At 39.7% G+C, this 14,536-nt stretch overlaps 1 protein-coding gene across 5 annotated transcripts in view; it reads left to right on the forward strand.

Annotated features, from left to right (window-relative positions):
• The window catches only part of gtdc1 (glycosyltransferase-like domain containing 1), a 59,570-nt gene that overhangs the window by 19,023 nt on the left and 26,011 nt on the right, over nt 1–14,536 (forward strand). For all 5 annotated transcript variants that reach the window (XM_053626501.1, XM_053626499.1, XM_053626503.1 and 2 more), the window contains 3 exons: nt 1–146; nt 13,070–13,237; nt 13,948–14,121. The exon at nt 1–146 is cut by the window's left edge. In XM_053626501.1, coding sequence (XP_053482476.1) covers nt 1–146; nt 13,070–13,237; nt 13,948–14,121 — 488 coding nt within the window. The remainder of the gene's footprint in view (nt 147–13,069; nt 13,238–13,947; nt 14,122–14,536) is intronic.

The raw sequence follows: 14,536 nt of genomic DNA on the forward strand, positions 1-14,536 counted from the left end.
GGCTCTCACAAGCAGCTGATGGACCTTCTTCAGGAAGGTGTAGAAGACTGCGTGGTTTACACGCTTCCTGCTAAGAAATGGCACTGGAGGGCCAGAACGGCAGCGCTGCATTTCATGCAGGCTGTCCCAAGCAGCCAAGCGTACAGGTCGGTGTGTACAAGACCATCAGGAGAAACAGGGCACGATCAGACTGACCTGTAATTAACGTCAACACTTTTATGCATCATTAGACATATCCATAATCTTTAAATGCTTTCTGTTACTAGAAACTGGAGCTTTTCTGAGTAGGACTTATTAAAAAACAACAATAAATGGATTGTCCATGTCTAGGAATAGCATGCGGAATAAAGGATTAAATATTATACCTGAAATGAACAGCAACAAATATCTTCCATTTGTTTATGAATGAAAACGGTTAACATTCTAAAATATTTAATGAATATATAATGTTAAAAATAAAGTGCCCTTCTCTAATATTGACACCCTTGGAACATATGAGCAAAGAAGGCTGTGAAAAATTGTCTTTATTTTTAAACCTTTTGATCTTTTATTATTATTATTTTTTACAAAAATTCTCTGCGCTCATGGATAGCAAACAATTGTGTGTTACTTCATATTTATACCCCTGTGAAACAGGAAGTCATGGTTGAAAAATTTCCTGTCTCTAGTCACCCAGCTGTACAAAATAAAATGTAAAATATCAGTGGGAATATACTTCAAATATATTTTTCCTTATATGAATTCACGGGCTGCCATTAATTGTTGCACACCTATATTTAACAAAGATTTTTTTTTGGATAAATCTGTGTTGTGTTTGCAATTGTGTGATATCCATGAGAGCAGAGTGCTTTTGTGAAATTTTTTAACAAAAGATTAAAAGACAGTTTTTCACAGCCTTCTTTGTTCATGTTTACCAAGGGTGCCAATATTAGTGGAGAGCACTTTATTAAAACAATTTTTTTTTTTTAACATCAATTTTAAATATTTTAGAATGTTAACCATTTTCATTTATAAACAAATGGAAGAATTTATTTTTGTTCTTCATTTCAGGTATAACATTTGATCCTTTTTTATTTTAGATTATTTTATTATTATATAATTTTATAATTTATAATATTTTATTTTATTCAACATGCTATTCCTAGACATGGACAATCCATTTGTTGTTGTTTTTTTAATAAGTCCTGCTCAGAAAATATCCAGTTCTTAGTAACAGAAAGCATTTAAATATTATGGATATGTCTATAAATAATCTAACAATGCACAAAACTGTTGACGTTAATTAACGGTCAGAATGATCGTGCCCTATATATACAGTTGAAATCAAAATTTATTCAAACCCCATTGCAAATTGCAAATGAAGGTTTATTGTCAAAATGTGCAGATTTTCAGCTGTTTGCAATGAACAAATCAAACAAAAGCAATTGCAGTAGTTCAGCACGATGAATGCTTCAAGTGGTTTCCTCAAGTTCAACTGAAAATTCAACATAATGATTTCTCCAGTTTCAAAATTATTCAACCCTTTGAATGGAATCACTCTAAAGCACAAACATGCAAAACCGGTGGTGTCTCAAGCACACTTGATGCAACTAATCAAGGGCTTCATTAGTTGCACCAGGTGTGCTTGAGCTGGAACTCATGAAATACCTGAACTGGCTAGGTGCAGAAAATGCATGAAATTCCTGAACTGGCTAGGTGCAGAAAATGCATGAAATTCCTGAACTGGCTAGGGGTAGAAAATGAATGAAATACCTGGACGGGGCAGAAAAAGGAAGCTATCAACGGCTGAAACCAGATTTCTGAGAAGACAGGTTGTGAAAAACCCTCGAGTGACTGCAAAAGTCCTGCAGCAAGACTTGGTGGCAACAGGCACTGAGGTTTCAGTGAGCACAGTAAGGCGCGTACTAACCACAGAAGGTTTCCATGTTAGAACTCCCAAGACATACACCACTACTGACCCAAAAGCACAAGAAAAAATCGGCTCAGAATGATATAAATAAGCCACAGAAGTTTTGGGATTCTGTTCTGTGGAGCGATGAAACAAATCTGGAACTTTTCAGCACGATGGATCAGCGGTATGTCTGGAGGAAGAAGAATAAAGAAAGAACACTCTGTCCACAGGCAATCATGGTGGTGGCTCGGTGATGCTCTGGGGCTGCTTTGCATCCTCCGGCACTGGAATCCTGCAGCGTGTGGAAGGCAAGATGGATTCATTGAAGTATCAGGAAATCCTAGGAGAAAACGTCATGCCGTCTGTGAGGAAACTGAAGCTTGGGCATCGTTGGACCTTCCAGCAGGACAATGATCCCAATCATACCTCAAATTCCACCAAGGCTTGGTTGCAGAAGTCGTCCTGGAAGATTCTACAGGGCCATCACAGTCACCTGACTTGAATCCCATAGAAAATCTCTGGTGGGATTTGAAGAAGGCGGTTGCAGCACGCAAACCCAAGAATATTACTGAACTGGAGGCCATCGCTCATGAGGAATGGGCTAAGATTCCCCAGGAACGCCTCCAGAAGCTATGCATCTCGTTTGCAGAGGGTCATAACAGCAAAAGTGTGCTCTACTAAGTACTAAAGATGCTTGCCATGAAGGGGTTGAAAGATTTTGAAACTGGAGAAATCATTATAAGTTGCACTTTTGTGCATTGTTAGATTATTTAAAGACATATCCATAATCTTTAAATGTTTTCTGTTAGTAAAAACTGAATATTCTCTGAATAGTACTTATTTTTAAAAAAAACAAGTAAAGGGGTTGTCCATGTCTAGGAATAGTATATGGAAATAACGATGAAATATTATACAACAGCAGCAAAACCTTCCATTTGTTTATCAATTAAAATTGTTAACATTCTGAAATATCTAAAATATCTCATGTTGATGTTAAAATGATGAAAATTATGAAGTTTTAGACAAAATATAGCACATTTCTTGACATGTATAAAAACCATCAGTACTACTACTACTACTAATAATAATAATTAAATATTTCACATTGTTCCCCTTAATTTGGGATTTTGAAACCTTTTTTCCATAAAAAATGCACCAGAGACTAATCTAGACAGCAAAATAAATCCTGATATTTATTGACACTAAATTACAGTAATGGTCTCAAGTGATCTAGCGATCATTTACATCCCATGTTTTCCTCAAACCAGCCTTAAACTGATCATCCTCTATTGCGGACACTATACATGAAAGTGTTATCATTGCCACCCAGACCAACAGCAGATTAGCTGAGGTGCAGGGAAACTTTCATCAGGACTAATGGTGTGTGTGTGGGTGCACCCCACCTGTGGTATCATGGTCATGTTCTCAGTATTGGTCATGCTTCTAGGTTGATGGTTATTTAGTGTTGCAGCTGTGATTCACATCTTATCATTCGAGAACCTGTGTGGAAACGTGTCCGGAAACTAGCAAGCATGCTGAGAAAGCAACCGACAGAAAGTCAGTAATATTCGAAACCTCGCTTTCTACCTGGGTGAGATTATAGAAAGAAAACAGTTCAGTAGAATGGGTAACTGTCACATGGTTTGAACTTTGCCACCCACCCATGACAAATATTTTCTGCTACTCTCATATAACACATAATTAAAAAAAAAAAAAAACAATTCTTGAGATGCAGGCACAGTGATGCTTGAAATGGTGTCGAAACCCTTTATAGATGAAAGAGGGGTGACAGTGTGACATATGAGCTCCTGTAGCAATGCAAGTAAACACTTTAATAGGAACACCTGTTCATTCATTCAGTTATCCAGTCAGCCACGTTGTAGCAGCGCAGTGCATAAAATGATGCAGATACAGTGCAGAAGTCAAGAGGTGCAATTAATGCTTCGATTGGATAAAGACCATTTGACATGTTTCTGATCTTCACCTGTCCGGTTTGATTGAGACTGGACTCCTGTCCTTGGCTGACAGGAGTGGACCCCGATATGCTCTAGTGTTGTAGCCCATCCACCTCAACGTTTGACATGTGCTTTCTGAGACGCTTTTCTGCTCAACACCGTTGTACAGACTAGTTATTTGAGTTACTATAGGCTTCCTGTCAGTCAACCAGTCTGGCCATTTTCCTCTGACCTCTCTCATCAACAAGGCATTTCCACCCACAGAACTGCCGCTCATTGGATGTTTCTTGTTTTTCTCACCATTGTGAGTAAACCCCCGAGATTTATGTAGGTGAAAATCCCAGGTGATCAGCAGTTTCTGAAATACTCAAATCAGCCCATCTGGCACCAAGAACCATGCCACACTTAGTCACTGAGACCACATTTTCTCCCATTCTGATCTTTTCTGTGAACATTAACTATGGCTGATGAGGTTAGTTAGAGATAACATGATTGTCATGACATCCCTTTCAACCACTGAGAGAGATTTTTGTTATTAAGATATAGAGGACAAAAATACCTAAGCTTTGGCGTACTGATAAAGATGGCACTGATTTGATACCCAGTATCTGTATCGGTCCGGTAACAACATATCGGGTATCGGCTCCTATGACAAATGGCAAAGATTGGAATTGGATTTGGAAAAAATACATTGGAACAGGAAATGTTTACATATAAAGAGACTCGACTAGTTTTTCATTTTTTAGAATTGATTTATTAGATTTATCATGTTTACTGTGTATATTTAACTGTGAAGTAAGTGAGTAAAAAAATGCGTATTGGCATTGACTGATACTCAAGGTTTCGGTATTGTTACAGGTATTAGAAAAGAAAAAAAATGGTAACGTGCAATCTCTATGTACCACAATAGGAGAAATAACATTGCCTCACCAGTGGATGATATAATATGAGACCCATATACTTGAAATAGCCTACGTGTCATTAGTAGAGTTCTCAGTACCGTTAGCTGTTAGCTAGTTACCATCGTTAGCTGTGCTGGAGTTTGGTGCAGTTAACTAGTGCTACATGCATTATTATGAAAGTGGTTCATTCAAAGCAGGGGAAAACCTTTCGCCACCATGGCCATGTCACTGTTTTTCTTATTCTGTTAAGCTCAGTATTACAATTAAAATCAGTTTCCATATCTCGATGACTATAAACTACAGTGCACCCGGAAAGTATTCACAGCGCTTCACTTTTTCTACATTTTGTTATGTTACAGCCTTATTCCAAAATGGATTAAATTCATTATTTTCTTCAAAATTCTACAAACAATACCCCATAATGACAACGTGAAAGAAGTTGTTTTAAATCTTTGCAAATTTATAAAAAAAAAAAAAAAAAAAAAGTACATGTACTCATAGCCTTTGCTCAATACTTTGTTGAAGCACCTTTGGCACCAATTCAAGTCTTTTTGAGTATGATGCTACAAGCTTGGCACACCTATTTTTGGGCAGTTTCTCCCATTCTTCTTTGCAGGACCTCTCAAGCTCCATCAGGTTGGATGGGGAGTGTCGGTGCACAGCCATTTTCAGATCTCTCCAGAGATATTCAATCGGGTTCAAGTCTGGGCTCTGGCTGGGCCACTCAAGGACATTCGCAGAGTTGTCCTGTAGCCACTTCTTTGTTATCTTGGCTGTGTGCTTAGGGTCGTTGTCCTGTTGGAAGATAAACCTTCGCCCCAGTCTGAGGTCCAGAGTGCTCTGGAGCAGGTTTTCATGAAGTATGTCTCTGTACATTGCTGAATTCATCTTTCCCTCTATCCTGACTAGTCTCCCAGTTCCTGCCGCTGAAAAACATCCCCACAGTATGATGCTTCCACCACCACCATGCTTCACTGTAGGGATGGTATTGGCCAGGTGATGAGTGGTGCCTGGTTTCCTCCAGACATGACGCTTGCCATTCAGGCCAAAGAGTTCAATCTTTGTTTCAACATGGTCTGAGAGTCCTTCAGGTGCCTTTTGGCAAACTCCAGGCAGGCTGTCATGTGCCTTTTACTGAGGAGTGGTTTCCGTCTGGCCACTCTACCATACAGGCCTGATTGGTGGAGTGCTTCAGAGATGGTTGCTCTTCTGGAAGGTTCTCCTCTTTCCAGAGAGACACGCTGGAGCTCTGTCAGAGTGACCATCGGGTTTTTGGTCACCTCCCTGACTAAGGCCCTTCTTCCCCGATCGCTCAGTTTGCCCGGGCGGCCAGCTCTAGGAAGACTTCTTCCATTTACGGATGATGGAGGCCACTGTGCTCATTGGGACCTTCAGTGCTGCAGAAATGATTCTGTACCCTTCCCCAGATCTGTGCCTCGATACAATCCTGTCTCGGAGGTCTACAGAAAATTCCTTGGACTTCATGGCTTGGTTTGTGTCTGACATGCATTGTTAACTGTGGGACCTCATATAGACAGGTGTGTGCTTTTCCAAATCATGTCCAATCAACTGAATTTACCACAGGTGGACTCCAATCAATTTGTAGAAACATCTCAAGGATGATCAGTGGAAACAGGATGCACCTGAGCTCAATTTTGAGTGTCATGACAAAGGCTGTGAATACTTATGAACATGTGCTTTTTTTTTTTTTTTTTTTTTTTTTTTTTTTTTTTTTTTTTAATAAATTTGCAAAGATTTCAAACAAACTTCTTTCACGTTGTCATTATGGGGTATTGTTTGTAGAATTTTGAGGGAAATAATGAATTTAATCCATTTTGGAATAAGACTGTAACATAACAAAATGTGGGAAAAGTGAAGCGCTGTGAATGCTTTCCGGATGCACTGTATATGGTCAAAGGTATATGGACACCTGATCAATTACACTCATGTGCTTGTGCTAACCTTGGCAATGCACAGGGGTCCCAAAAGGGTTGGGCCTCTTCTAGTGAAGGGAAATTGTACTGCTACAACATACAAAGACATTCTATACAGTTGTGAGCCTCCAACTTTGTGGCAACAGTTTGGGGAAGGAACACATATGGGTCTGATGTTCAGGTGTCCACAAACCTTTGGCCATATTTATTTCGTAATTAGATTAATTGAGGTTATTGTTATTATAATGCCCACATAGAGTATTTCATTCTATATTGTTTAAAGCCATGTGTGTGTGTGGATTTCAATGGACAGAATCTAAAAGAAAAGGGCCCTGTACGTAGACCACAGCTACACAACTACCAAAATTATATTTTCCATTTGATACAAACAAAAACACATGAGCGTGAACAACTGTGGGAGTGTAGAGCACTTGCTACATCATTGGGAAGTGTGGGCTTACATCAGGGTGACGAGAAGGTCGGTGCCAGGCTCTCAATGACTGATGCAAATGTTCATCACCAATTATTGATCTTATCAGCATTTTCAGTCATTTCATGCTTGAGAAGTGAGAGGTAAGTGCTGCTGAAGATTGTAGACATCTCATGCTTTTTGATGTTCAGGAAAGTGGAGTGGAGTTGCTTTCAAAGCATCACAGTTCTGAAATCAGACCAGCTCTATCTGATAACAAAGCAAGATACCGTTTATGTCAGCAGCAGATCTCCCTCTTTGGCAATTCCAGCTCTTCCTCAGCGTTAAGTGAAACAGAAAGATTACTAGAATGTTCCTCTTGTATTTGTCTGAGAATCAGTGCAAATTTGACTTCGAATGCTTTTGAGAACGAGAATACATGTCACAGACGAGTTTTCCTTTGCCTCGAAGCTACCGATAAAGGCCATTCAGTAATTCTGTCACGTCAGTCAAAAAACTCTGGTGTCGTTTCCATTCTGTATCTGGATGACACTTTTGCCTTTTGTCTGAAGATATGTCGATTTTGGGAAGCAGCTCATAAAAAGCGTCTCAAAACTCTGCCTCGACTCATTCGCCTGACTTCCTTGTGGTACAGTACATCATCTTAGAATCTCTTAGAGCTGCCGGTGACCTCGTTCATCCATCATTTTTTGTATTTTTTTTTATTGATGTGGCCGAGTAGCCCTTGTGTGTATACTCGGTGCACCATGAGTTGCCACGTTGTGAGTTTTGATCAGGCAAGTCTCAAATATTCCATCGTTTATTCAAGCCTTCTCTAAAATATCCTCTCGCATTTGTCGTACCCTCAAGGTTTGTAGAGATCCAAGCTCTTCTTAGATCTCAAAATTTGCCCCTCAACTTGACGTATACATATGAGAAGCTGGGTAGTGTATCACACATTGTTACTTTTGTCATGTGCTAGCAAAAAAAAAAAAAAAAAAAAAAGGTTAGACGTGGAGGTTCCTTTCCATTTCGTCTCCCCATCTGAGAGAGGTTTTCTGCTCTATGCTATTACTTTGGCAACCTGAAACCTGGCCTGGATGCATGACTGCTTCAGCTGAGTTTGGCCTAAAAATGAATTCTGCTGTGTTTCCAGTTCTGTTTTTTTTTTTTTTTAGTTTCAGTGTTTTGTCTGCTCGCTCATGTGCTTGCATGAAATCATATTTGTATTTATGTTTGGATTCGTATTGATGGTGGACCTCATGTTCTGTGAAGATGGACACAACCTCACGGCAGATCCTCATACAGAACAGAAGAAATACTCATTTGTCCGTTGCTTCGCAAATATCCTGCATGCTCTATCAATTGTTATTTCATCATGTTTATTTATTTATTTAATTAATTGCTTTAGCATTACTAATCAGAAAACTGGACAGCTTAAAAACATACTTTTATGTGGTCACAGTTGCGAATCAGTACTGCCTGAATTTAATAATCTGAGTTTATAGGTCGTTATTTTGTGCTAATTTTGTCTTCGTCTCCTTCATCAGTAAAGTTCTCTATTGTGGAAAATACTACCAATGCTTATTTTTGTTTCCTATGAATACATTTTTTGAAGCACCGTGTGGACATTTCTTCACTTTACTTTTTTTTCAATATTTAATAAGCATGTTCCCTTTGTTTGGATAGAAACATGACAGATATAGTATACTGCAAATCAGTAATCTGCATCACTGTTAACTTCTGTCCCATGAAAAGAGAATACACTGATTGAAGAGTCTACCTTTTCCTTTGCCTGAACATTTTGTGCTAGTCTCAAAGTCTTTGTGCGGTTTTTGACTTGCAGTTGGGCTGCGTGTTTTTGATGAGACCTGGCAACCCTTCCCTCAAGCTTTTGAGGTCTCTTAAAGTGCTACATTGAAATAAAAACCTTCCCCCCGTGTCATTATTTATGTATTTTTATTTATTCATTTATTTTTTGTCCTGCGGGAACCCATCCCTATTGTACAGCTTTTTTGGCAAGCTTTCTAAACAAACAAACAAACAAACAAACAACCCCCCCCCCCCCCCAAAATAGTCCGCCTTCTGCTCGTATCTGTATTCGTATTTGTTTAGGACGCATTATTTGTTCAATCCGAATAACTGCTCCTGCTCTCTACTCTACACATATCTGATTGTGTCTGGGACTTAGCGAACCTTTTCCTTTCGTTCGGAGGTGGAATGAAGAGGCGTGTCTATAAAATGATTGACAGGTGGATCGTGTAAACACAGAAAAACCGCTTTTCTCAGGGACGTAAGACGCTTGCGCTAAGGCCATGGCTTTAAGAATTATAATTGTATCATGTTCTACACATTTTCTAGGCCATTTGTACTAGTAGTAGTAGTAATAATAATAATAATAATAATAATAATGAAAAGACTATTGCACTTTTAAATAAATAATAAATTGTAGGGCTCTGAAATGAGCAAGACTTGTTTTGATTTGTCTCTTTTAACTATTCGAATGAGAGGAAATACAAACCCTTCGAAGCAGGGAAAGGCTGTTCAGCATGTGTTCGATATAAACCCATGGACTATAGTTTTGAACGCAGTCTCCTCCACCGTATTAAAAATAGTACGAAATATTTACAGCCTTGCTGGATCTCGATGGGAGTTTTGAAATATGCTAAAGATTTTGGGGATGACTGTGAGGATCATGTTCTGTCAAGGGGAAATCCAATGTCTATTTTGGTTAAGCCAAATATGAAACAAACCACATGACCTGCGGTTGTTTCAGAGCATCATCATAGGTCTCCTAGCCCCCGCTATTGACAACTGCATTATCCTTGTGCGTTTGTGTAATTGTGAAGCAGAACAAATGACATATTGACCACATTTTCCATCGACGAGGGACTGCGTTCTACACAATACAGTACAGTGCAACACACACACACACACTATAAATGCTTGTCTCATCTGTTTACTCTTCAATATAGTCATGCCAGCTAGTGAAAGCTCTTTACTGTGGTTTGACATTTATATATTTATTGTTTAAAAATTTTCCCTCAACACTTGGGTGATTAGAAAAGGATCAGTGCCTTTGGGCCAGTCGTGGTCATGGAGCATGAGCAGGTCTTAGGCCATAATGTAAGTGAACAGTTCATGACAAGATTGCACATCATTCCTCTCCTAGCCGTGATTTTTTTTGAAAAGGTTGCAGACGACGTTGCGGAAATAAGCAAAACGTATGTAGACAGTGAGTGGCACACTCTTTCTCGCTCGTTTGTATAGAGCTTCCATGAAGTGAATTTGATGCAACTTGGTGCTGCAGTCGGTTCTCCTCTGTCGTTAAGACCCTAGACACACACTTTGGTTTTGTGAGGCTCTTTCAGTAGCTGGGAAAACCCAGAGCAAACCTTAAAATATGTCACTTCTTGTGTAATAGTTTTCGGAGAAGAAAAATCACTGCTGAAACAAAGATTAATTTGGCCCTGACCCTTGTGAGACATAGTAAGGAAGCTACAGACATTAAACCTCCTATCAATATTTTGTCTGTTTAAAAGGTAGAGTGAACAAAATATTTGCGCATAGCCCAGCTTAATGAATAGCGACAGGCCAAAATGAATAATTCATAAGCGCAGTCTTGCTCCCTGTGTTAATTATAGGAGGGGAAATTTCTGCAGCCGTATTATGCCAGGAGCGAAGCCGGTCTTTCCAAAACGGCACCTTTCACTCAAAACACTCTTATGCAATTAGGAGTATGACTAAGCAAACACGGTAACCGAGCCACCCACCATGTCTGCTGTCCTACAGGTCCCTTTTGGACTTAAAACATCTGCTTCGGTTTCAGTTAGCAGTCGGCACTGGAAACAAACGGTGGGCGACAATTATGGGCTTGTAACGAGAACGAAAATCCTGCGTCTGCCAATAACAAATTACCTTTTAAGGATGGCATTTGAAGCGCTTCCATTCATCGCTGGTGAAAGGCCTCTCAGTAAATTGTGTACTGAAAAACCAGACTTGGGTTGATGTACTGTATAAGAGCATGCATTTAGAGTGGGAGTGAAAGGAAATACACAGTTATGAGTAAAAAGTGGTGTTCATGTTTAAAGCTCACGCATATCACATGACAGCTCTGACGAGTTTGTTATGATTTTTAGAAAAAAACTGTTTGTTTTTTCTTTCCAGATTTGATTGACGGACTAATAGTATGCGCTAGTTAAATTCTAAACCACGAGAACGCTTTAATTCTGAAGCGAAGAGATGATTAATTTATGGAACGTCACAGGATGATTGGTTTCAGGGTTTTAAAATGTTTTTTTTTTTTTCCCGCCGGTGAAAGGATTCATTCCGTCATATAACAAATATACTATATGAATACAGAGTAAGCAACGTTTTCAAGGGGGCCAAGCACTGATAATACTCAAAATCACGCATTTATGGAATATGACCGTATTCAGGGAATATAATTTGACTCAGACTGTATACACCCAAAGGATCTCGCATGACCATAGTCCACCAGACTAAGGAAGCAGGCATAGTCATTGTACTGGAGGTCTCAGATTCCGGGGAGCTGACTCAAAAGTGGAATTCGAGGAAGGCGAAGCATGTTCACGTCGATCATTTTCTCTGTCTCTCGTGGGATTTTGGCTTCTTCTCGAGTCCGAATTCCTCAGGAGCAGTCCACTCTCTGGGTTTATGGGTGGAGTGGTATGAAAAATTTACGGAATGATAAACGCCCAAACTAATTTCAGTATGTCACGGTGTCTGCTTACATCATCCTTTTTTTAAAAAAAAAAAAAAAAGAAAAAAAAGAAGAACATTAACTGGTACATAACACTACAGCATCAGTGCAAGTGATAAATGCTTTGGTTTTCGAAATTGATAGAATATTTTTTTAAAATGTATGTCAGTACACACTATTTATCAGAGTGTCCTGCCATATTTGTATGTTATTACGCCACTACTATGAACCGTTATAGAAATTTTACAGTGCAAATGTACCTTAAAACGACTTCCCATTGATAGCGAGATGTCGTTTTATTCTTCTCTGTGGACTTTTGTTGCATGTAGAGGAAAGAAAACTTCAAACAGAAGGATCCATGTCTATTTTTTTTTTTCATAAATTTGGCTTATGTGCATTAGTAATATCTTTAATACTTTGCTGATTTGGGCGCACATGTGTGATTTGAACTGAACTGAAAAGATGCATCAAATTTCACTCATCACCTCGAGTTCAAAGGCAGCAAGAGCACGTCCCCGTTTAATTTTTTTTTATTTTTTTTTTATCAGTACTGTAACCAAATGTGTTGCTTGGACACTTTCCAACAGGAATATGGACCAAAAATAGCGATCCCTCATCTGCTTTGGTTCTGCACCTTGGTTTTGCTGTGCAGAGACCTCGTCGTGTACTGATGAACGCATGATGATTAAAAAAAAAATAATAATCATTTTCTTTTCTTCCCCCCCCCCCGGCAGTTTGAGAGCAGCCTCATGATTCGTGATATAATAATCGAGGTTAGGATTTGCGTAAGAGAAACTGTTCCTCGATCAGCGTAAGAAAGCGAGTTAAACCCAGAGCGCGTCGTGGTCTCGAGGCCGCAGGCTCGCCACATCAAAGAAGCTGAGCTCGGAGCACGGCGAAGAGGGGGTTGGGTTCATTTAGGGAGATGAATGACGCAGCTTCAAAGCTCGCTCTGTCTGTCCCAAAGCTCTTAACGCAGACAGGGACACAGCCTCGAGTAGCACCCTTCACTTCACTTCACTTCATTTCACTTCACTTCACTGTGTGTCCCAGTGCACTGATTATCGCCCCTCAGTAATGCACCTAACACAGCAATTTGAGACGAGCCCTTTATTTATTTATGGCCATGACACATGAAGGCCGGATATGTTTCGAAGAGTTTGTCGTTTTTAAAACCGATAGTTCTCTTAATGCATAGTTATGTTAATAGTGTAGTTATTAAAGATAAGTTAATAATGGCGTTCTTTTCCTTCAGGATTTTATTTACAAGCTCTGTGCTCAACCTCGCCGAACTGGTGGCCCTGCGTCCAGACCTCGCCGCTCTGAAGAAGATCCTCTACTTTCACGAAAACCAGTTGATTTATCCGGTCCGCAAAAGCCAAGAGAGAGACTTCCAGTATGGCTACAACCAGATCCTTTCATGGTAATTCATCTAGAGTAAAAATGTGCTTCAGCTGAATTCGGGTTCAATATTGTTGTATGGCCTTTTTATTTTTTTTTTTTTGGAAAAATTTGTTATCCGGTGCATTTCCTGTAAACCGCAACCTCAGATGTACGCGTAATAGTGAAGGAGAAGTTCCAGTGAAGGATTTAATAGCATAGCAGTCAGATAGACTGCGATTCTACAGGAGTACTTTGCCATTAAAAGCATTTGCTACCTCGCTGCTGTTGCTTAATTATGGCATCTCGTAATGCAGCTCTTTCGACGAATCTTGAATCATTGAATAGCTTCATTAATCTCGATGCAGCAATTAGAACTGTCGTTTTTATGTATTATTTTTACGGCTACTGCGTAATCGTCATGCTTTACGCTTATAGTCTGGCCACTTTGCTTTGCTCAGTTAACGTCTCTGTTTGTTTATAATTACGACAACGCGGTGATATTTAAAAGGCTTGCAGCTTACGCCCTGCTAATTTGAATGCTAATTGAGTGCCGTGGCACGAGTCATTCTTTAATCAGCGTTAATTTGTACAACAATTAAAAACAGCTCGTCGCTGTTTGGCTTTATGTTTTATTGGATGTAATTAAATCAATATTACTAGTCCTCGTGAATATCGAATCCACGCTTCTGTGCGTTCCATGATTGTGTTTTCATTATTTTGACTCCTGCTATCGCTTTCGTCTGTCCCCAGCTTGGTGGCGGACGTGGTCCTGTTTAACTCGGCGTTCAACATGGACTCGTTCCTGTCCTCCATCTCCAGCTTCATTAAGACGATCCCCGACCACCGACCCAAAGGCCTGGAGGAGCTCATCCGGCACAAATGCCGCGTCCTTTACTTCCCCATCCGCTTCCCCGATGTCACCAGGTTTGCTCCTTCATCCCTGTCTTTCCCTCCATCCCTCTGCAGTCTGCAATTTGCCGTCTAGGGATCACTGCTTCACTGATTAAAAATGATAGCTTTCCTTTTCTTTCTTTCTTTTTTTTTTTTTATCTATTTTAAATCCATCCCCAGAAGCTGATGAAGTACACTAGTGTGCTTAATGGCAAGTGGACAAGGTTGTGTAAGAACGTGATTAGACAGCTTTAATATCCTGCTCTTGACACGCTCCTACTGAAACACACACACACACACACACACACACACAGACAATGTTGTTGTTCACACCGTCGTTCGCCAGTGTTCTGTGGGAATTTAGCACGTTACAGCTGTGTTAAAACAGGTCATTCAGCTATAAGTGAAGCAGAATAAATACTTCTGCTTCAGCAGCATGCCTTATCTG

The sequence above is a fragment of the Ictalurus furcatus genome, chromosome 6, assembly GCF_023375685.1.
Source record: "Ictalurus furcatus strain D&B chromosome 6, Billie_1.0, whole genome shotgun sequence".
Classification (NCBI taxonomy): Eukaryota; Metazoa; Chordata; class Actinopteri; order Siluriformes; family Ictaluridae; genus Ictalurus; species Ictalurus furcatus.